At 51.1% G+C, this 7,920-nt stretch overlaps 1 protein-coding gene across 1 annotated transcript; it reads left to right on the forward strand.

Moving 5' to 3' along the window:
* The first annotated feature begins 97 nt into the window (after positions 1 to 97).
* Positions 98 to 7,631, forward strand: LOC135980340 (syntaxin-binding protein 2-like). Its single transcript, XM_065580368.1, has 3 exons — positions 98 to 252; positions 5,500 to 5,937; positions 7,307 to 7,631. The coding sequence occupies exons 2-3, from the start codon at positions 5,744 to 5,746 to the stop codon at positions 7,371 to 7,373; spliced, it is 261 nt and encodes an 86-aa protein (XP_065436440.1). The 5' UTR covers positions 98 to 252; positions 5,500 to 5,743; the 3' UTR covers positions 7,374 to 7,631.
* Positions 7,632 to 7,920: the final 289 nt, after the last annotated feature.

Raw genomic sequence — 7,920 nt, forward strand, 5'->3', positions numbered from 1 at the left:
CCAGAAACTACCCCTGGGGCACACCACTATTTACCTCTGTCCATTCTGAAAACTGATTATTTATACTATGCTTTGTTTCCTATCTTTTAACCAGGTCAAATTACAAAGGATGAATATAAATAAATAACACAAGGTAGGGACAAAATTAGAAAGGCCAAAGCACAAAACAAGATCTAACTACCTAGAGACATAAAGGGGAACAAGAAAACATTCTACAGATACATTAGAAGCAAGAGGAAGACCAAGGACAAGGTAGGCCCGTTACTCAATTGTGTGTGTGTGTGGGGGGGGAATAACAACAGAAAATGGGGAAAATGGCAGAGGTACTTAATGACTTCTTTGTTTCAGTTTTCACCAAGAAGGTTGGTGGGGATTGAACATCTAACATAGTGAATGCCAGTGCAAATGAGGTAGGATCAGAAGAGGCTAAAATAGGAAAAGAACAAGTTAAAAATTACTTGGACAAATTTGATGTCTTCAAGTCACCAGGGCCTGATGACAGAAGTGGGCTGTAGTCCACGAAAGCTTATGCTCTAATAAATTTGTTAGTCTCTAAGGTGCCACAAGTACTCCTGTTCTTTTTGCAGGGCCTGATGACACGCATCCTAGAATACTTAAGGAGCTGACTGAGGAGATATCTGAGCCATTAGCTATTAAGACGAGAGAGATTCCAGATGACTGGAAAGGGGCATATATAGTGCCAATCTATAAAAAGGGAAATAAAGACAACCCGGGAATTACAGACCCGTCAGCTTAACTGCTGAACCAAGAAAGATAATGGAGCAAATAATTAAGCAATCAATTTGAAAACAGCTAGAAGATAAAGTGATAAGTAACAGTCATCATGGATTGTCAAAAACAAATCATGTCACATCAACCTGATAACTTTCTTTGACAGGGTAACAAGCCTTGTGGGAGGGGGGAAGCGGTAGAAGCTTTTGATACTGTCTCATATGACCTTTTCATAAACAAACAAGGGAAATGCAAGCTAGATTGAGTTACTATAAGGTGAGTGCAAAACTGGTTGGAAAACCATTCCCAGAGAGTAGTTATGAGTGGTTCACAGTCATGCTGGAAGGGCAGAACGAGTGGAGTCCCACGGGGATCAGTTCTGGGTCCGGTTCTGTTCAATATCTTCATTAATGATTTAGATAATGGCATAGAGAGTACACTTATAACATTTGCAGACAATACCAAGCTGGGAGGGTTGCAAGTGCTTTGGAGGATAGGATTAAAATCCAAACGATCTGAAGTAAATAGGATGAAATTCAATAAGGACAAATGCAAAGGACTCCATTTTGGAAGGAACAATCAGTTGCACACATACAAAACGGGAAACGACTGCCTAGGAAGGAGTATTACAGAAAGAAATCTGGCAGTTGGAGACCCACAAGCTCAATATGAGTCAATAGTGTAACTCTATTGCAAAAAAAGCAAACACCATTCTGAGGTGTCTTAGCACAGGGGTGGGCAAACTTCTTGGCCTGAAGGCCACACTGGGGTTCCGAAACTGTATGGAGGGCTGGTGTAGTGTACTAAATTGCTCCCCGTAGGAATGTGCTACTTACAGTGTATTACTTATGGCTGCCAGTCCTGGTACTCTGAGCGGCATGGTAAGGGGGCAGGGAGCTGGGGGGTTGGATAAGGGGCAGGCAGTCCTGGGGGGCAGTAAGGGGACAAGGAGCAGCGAGTGGTTGGATAGGCGTGGGAGTCTCAGGGGGACTTGTCGGGGCAGGGATGTGGATAGGGGTTGGGACAGTCAGGGGACAGGAGGGGGCAGTCAGGGGATAAGGAGCTGTGGGGTTGGATGGGTCGGGTATTATGAGGGGGGCAGTTAGTGTGCGGGGGCAGGCTGTTTGGGGAGGCACAGCCTTCCCTACCTAGGTGTAATATATTAAATTGCTCCTCGTAGAAATGTGTACTTATGGTGTACTACTTACGGCTGCCAGTCCTGGTGCTCCCTAAGTAGCACATTCCTATGGGGAGCTTGCAGCCTGGCCGCCCCGAGTACTGACTGCACGGTGAGCTAAAGCTGCGGGAGAGGGGCTGGGGGCTCAAGGGCCAGGCAGGATGGTCCCGCGGCTGGAGGTTGCCTGTAGTTTACCCATCTCTGTCTCTGCAGCAGTGTTGTAAGCAAGACACGAGAAGTAATTCTTCCATTCTACTCTGCACTGATTAGGCCTCAACTGGAGTATTGTGTCCAGTTCTGGGTGCCGCATTTCAGGAAGGAAGTGGACAAATTGGAGAGAGTCCAGAGAAGAGCGACAAAAATGATTAAAGGTCTAGAAAATGTGATCTATGAGGAAAGGCTGAAAAAATTCAGTTTGTTTAGTCTGGAAAAGAGAAGACTAAGCGGGGACCCGATAACAGTTTTCAAGTACATAAAAGGTTGTTATGAGGAGGAGGGAGAAAGACTGTTCTCCTTAACTCTGATAGGACAAGAAGCAATGGGCTCAAATTGCAGCAAGGGACGTTTAGGTTGGACTTTAGGAAAAGCTGCCTGTCAGGGTGGTTAAGCCTGGGAATAAATTGCCTAGGGAGGCTGAGGAATCTCCATCAATGGAGATTTTTAGGAGCAGGTTAGACAAACACCTGTCTGGAAGGGTCTAGATAATACTTAGTCCTGCCACGAGTGAAGGGGACTGGACTAGATGACCTCTCAAGGTCCCTTCCAGTTCTATGATTCTATGGGAGATATGATAGAGGTCTATAAAATTATGAATAATATGGAGAAAGTGAATAAGAAAGTGTTATTTATCCCTTCACACAACAAAAGAACCAGGGGTCACCCAATCCAATTAATAGTCAGCAGGTTTTAAACAAGAGAAAATACTTTTTCATACGGTGCACACTCCATCTGTATAACTCATTGCCAGGGGATGCTCTGAAGGCCAAAAGTCTAACTGGGCTCCAAAAAGGATCAGGCAAGTTCAGGAGGATAGGTCCATCAATGGGTATTAGCCTATATGGTCATGGACAGAACCCCGTGCTCCGGGTGTCCTTAAACCTCCAACCTCTAGGAGCTGGGAATGGAGGATGCGATGGATCACTTGCAACTGCCCTGTTCTGTTCATTCCTTCTGTAGCATCTGACACTGGCCACTGTCAAAAGACAGGATATTGGGTTAACTATTGGGTTATAAGAACTAGGGGCCACCAAATGAAATTAGTGGGCAGCAGGTTTAAAACAAATAAAAGAAAGTTCTTCTTCACACAGCACACAGTCAACCTGTGGAACTCCTTGCCTGAGGAGGTTGTGAAGGCTAAGAATATAACAGGGTTTAAAAGAGAACTGGATAAATTCATGGAGGTTAAGTCCATTAATGGCTATTAGCTAGGATAGGTAAGAACTGGTGTCCCTAGCCTCTGTTTTTCAGAGGGGGGTGATAGATGGCAGGAGAGAGATCACTTAGACTCATAGACTCATAGACTTTAAGGTCAGAAGGGACCATTATGATCATCTGGTCTGACCCCCTGCATGCTGCAGGCCACAAAATCCTTCCCTGGACTCTGCCGTTGAAGTCCCCAATCCTGTGTTTCAGTGACTTCAATCGGCAGAGACCCTCCTGCTAGTGATCCCTGCCCCATGCTGCGGAGGAAGGCGAAAAACCTCCAGAGGCTCAGCCAATCTACCCTGGAGGAAAATTCCTTCCCGACCCCAAATATGGCGATCAGTAAGACCCCGAGCATGTAGGCAAGAGTCTCTAGCCTGACCCCTGTTGGCCATTATACTATTTACGTACCATTGCTTGGTTTTCCTTGGCTACTATGTTTTACCATTAAACCATTCCCTCCATAAATTTATCTAACTTAATCTTAAAACCAGACAGGTCTGTCGCCCCCACCATTTCCCTCGGAAGGCCGTTCCAATATTTCACCCCTCTGACGGTCAGAAACCTTCGTCTAATTTCAAGCCTGAACTTCCCCACGGCCAGTTTATATCCATTCGTTCTCGTGTCCACATTAGTACTAAGCTGGAATAATTCCTCTCCCTCCCTTGTATTTATCCCTCTGATCATTACCTGTTAGGTTCACTCACTCTGGGGTACCTGGCATTGGCCACTGTTGGTAGACAGGATACTGGGCTGGATGGACCTTTGGTCTGACCCAGTACGGCCAGTCTTACGTTAAATGGACCATTGGTCTGAGACCATGTTATGCTATAGCTTCAACAGAAATTATGGACTTCCTGCATTGTACTAGCCAAAGAACTGCACCAAGTCAGACTAGATGATCAGAATGGTCCCTTCTGGACCAAGATCATGTTTGTTGTAGCATCTATTTTAGGAGAAATCTTTGAACTATCCTCTGATTCTCTCTCATTTTAAAATGCTTTAATACTTTTTTGACTGCTCAAAGTACTATTGTCACTATAAACACCCTCTGGTAGCTAACTTATAGAATGAATACTCCATCATATTATATGCCAGCTTTTAAAAACAGCACCAAATAACAAGGTTCCTTTAATTTGTAAAATAAAGCAGTACAAAACCAAAATGAAATAAAGAGTTCCTATGTTCATTTTGAAAACATTGGCATCTAAGCAGAATCACAGAGCTTACCATCCCTGCACACTATAATCTAGAAATAAAGAAGATTCTGCTTAATTTGTCAACCTAATATGAACTGACTAGTTAGCATTTAACAGCACAGCATCAAGCTGTCTGGAAGAGCCACAACCCACGATTTACCAGTTCTATGAACAAACAGGCGTATAGAAATTCCCAGATTCCTTTCACTGGGGCTAAACCTTTAAAAAATAAAAAAGCAGCACTTGTCCTTTGATAGGGGAAAAAGTCCCCAAACACACTGCCCACAAAAAGTTGAAAGATCTAGTGCCATTCATCTTTTACTCCTTCCTAACCTGTAAAGGCAGCCCTTACAGAAGTCACATCTATCACCCTTAAGAGGCATACAGCAAAAAAGCATGAGTTTTCTGTGACTTAGTAAACCCCTTTCGACTCAACAATCACTAAGAAACAGAGAGGTAAATGAATGCTGCTGCATGTGAGGCTTCCTGCCTAGAGTTAGAAGAGAGAACACAGCAAGTGGATGACAGCAGCTGCCACGTTAGGAAGCAGAGACTGGCTGTGGTGGCAGGACCCTGTGTGACACACTCGGGGGTGCAGATCCGACTCCAGCTGAACTGCCACACGCCCACAGCAGCAGCAGGTCCGCTCCACACACTGTCTGTTCAGTTTTCAGAGTAGCAGCCGTGTTAGTCTGTATCTGCAAAAAGAACAGGAGTTAACCCATTTTTACTCCTACAAAAGTTTTTTTTCCTCCTGCTGACAATAGCTCATCTTAATTAATTGGCCTCTTAGAGTTGGTAGGGTAACTCCCACCTTTTCATGTTCTCTGTATGTATATAGATCTCCTCACTATATGTGCCATTCTATGCATCTGATGAAGTGGGCCGTAGCCCACGAAAGCTTATGCTCACATAAATGTGTTAGTCTCTAAGGTGCCACAAGTACACCTGTTCTTTTTGTCTGTACAGTGGTTGTGACTTCGGGCCACCTGACCCAGCCCGGATCCACCCTGGCTCCAGTCCCCGAGCCCAGCCGCGGCGCAGAGCGGTGTGTGCCCGGTCCTCATGCCCGGCATGCCCACCCGTGGCCGGCCCGACAGCAGCGGGGGGAGCGGGCAATGCTGCGGGCTACTGCGGCTCATGCCCACACACTGCAGACCGTGACCCTTGTCCCGGCCACACCCTGCCCAGCCCGTGCACTGAGCAGCGGCTCATGGACACGCCCAGACCTGTCCTGTCACGGGGCCTTCACCCCTCCGCCGCGCCCACCCGGCGCCCGCAGCCCCCCACAGGGCCGCCTGGGAAGAGGGCACCGGGAAGCACCCAGCAGGAGAAGGAGGTGCTGCTGGACGAAGACAACGAACTCTGGGTGCAGCTATGCCACATGCACATCACTGATGTCTCCAAGTGAGCGTGCTCAGCCCTGCCCCTGACACGCCCCTCCGTGCCCTGCCCATCCCCCCGGATATGCCCCTCCGTGCCCCACCCAGGGACGCAGGGCCGGCTCTCGGCACCAGCAAAACAAGCTGGTGCTTGGGGCGGCACATTTTTAGTGGCAGCATGGCCAGCACCAGAATGCCGCCCCTGCCGCCCCTAAAAGTGTGCCCCGGCCACCCTAGCTCACTTCCGCTGCTGCTGCTGCCGCTCGCACGTCACTGCTCCCCCTCCCTCTCAGGTTCTCAAACCTGCGAAGGGAGGGGGAGAGCCCGAATGGCCACGGTGCGCGAAACAGCTGATTCGCGCGCCGCTTCTCCCCCTCCCTCTTTCCTAGGCTTGAGAGCCTGGGGGGAGGAGGCAGGGCTGGGGATTTGGGGAAGGGGCGGAGTTGAGGCAGGGCCGGGGGTGGGGTAAGAAAAAAAATGGGGGGTGGGTGGGCTGCCAAAATTGTTTTTGCTTGGGGCGGCAAAAATCCTAGAGCCGGCCCTGCAGGGACAGGACCCATCCTCTCCCCCTCCCCCCCCGCCGGACACACCACTCTGTGCCCCACCCAATGCCTAGTGGCGGGACTTGCTACCGCCCTCCTTCGGCACAGCCCTCTCCTCCACGTCCACTGCCAGGACCTCCCGCTCAGACACACCTCTCTCACCCAGTGCCAGGACAGCCCACCCCATTGACACACCCCCTCCCCCTCTTTTCCAGTGCCGGGACTTCCCCCATCCCCCCCTTCAGACACAGCCCTCCCCACCCTGTGGCCCACTCGGGCACACCCCTCCCCTTCCGTTCCCACCCAGTGCTGGAACCCCACTCCCCCTTGGATACACTCCTCTCCCACCCAGTGCAAGGACACCCCCCAGCAACACACCCCTCTCCTGCTCAGTGGCAGGACTTCCCCTCCCCCTCAGTGCTGGGGCCTGTCCCTCAGACATGCTCCTCTCTGAGTGTTGAGACCCCCTGGACCCAGCCCCTCTCCCCAAAGGACCCCTGAGTGCTCCCTTCCAGAACAACTGTCTGCCTCTCCTCTCGGGAATCCCCCTGGACATTCTCTTCCCCCGATCCCAGGATCTCCCCAGGCACCTCACAGCCCCCCCGACCTCCTGCTGGACCTGCCACTGCCCTCAGCCCCCCCCCATCAGGGCACCAGGAGCCCCCAGAGGTGCACTGAACTCTGCCCTGGGGTAACTTTGGAAAAGTCCCCCCCAGCCCCATCTGAGGCTCTCAAGGCAGAGAACCGTGGTGCCCGTGGGGTGGAGGCTCCATCCCCTGTAGCATAGGACAGCGCACCCCCATACCTCTAAGGCAGTGCCTGGCTCCGGCCTGACCCCTCTCCCTGCTGCAGGAAGGTGACGGAGCTGCTGCGCACCTTCTGTGAGAGCAAGAGGCTGACCACGGACGAGGTGCGGTGAGGGCTGGGAGGGGGAGCCTGGGACGGGGGAACCCAATCCCACTGCCACTGATGGGGAGGGGAGGCTGCCCTGTTGCCCTAGGAGGGGTTGGTGGTGGTGGGGGAGGGCTGTCCAATTGCTCCCAGGGTTTGCCTGTAAAGGGCTAAGAGGTGTATGCGGAGCCCCCTGCCCCCCAGCCTGGGCTCTGGAGCTCCCCACGGTGAGGGAGGGCAAAGTCCCATGGGGCGGGGTCAGAAAGCAGGGTCAGGGCCGCGCAGGGAGAGCTGCAGGGAGCCAGTGCTGACATCTCCCTGGCCCGCTGCCGCTTTACATCTCAAGGGGCACTTGGGTTGCGGGGCTCCCGTCTCATTCCAGCTGGCCTGGGAAGAGCAGGTCTAACCCAAGCCACTGCCACGTGTGGCCTGAGTGACCCGTCCTGGCACGTGTGGTTGGGCTGCTGCGGCTGTCCCCAGGCAAGGCCTCTGCCTTGCAGGGAGCTCTGTGTGCTGGGAGGTGCCAGGATATCACCACCGCCTCCCTCCAGGTCAACATCGAGGACCTGTTGCAA

Source organism: Chrysemys picta, unplaced genomic scaffold (assembly GCF_011386835.1).
Source record: "Chrysemys picta bellii isolate R12L10 unplaced genomic scaffold, ASM1138683v2 scaf2752, whole genome shotgun sequence".
Lineage (NCBI taxonomy): Eukaryota > Metazoa > Chordata > Testudines > Emydidae > Chrysemys > Chrysemys picta.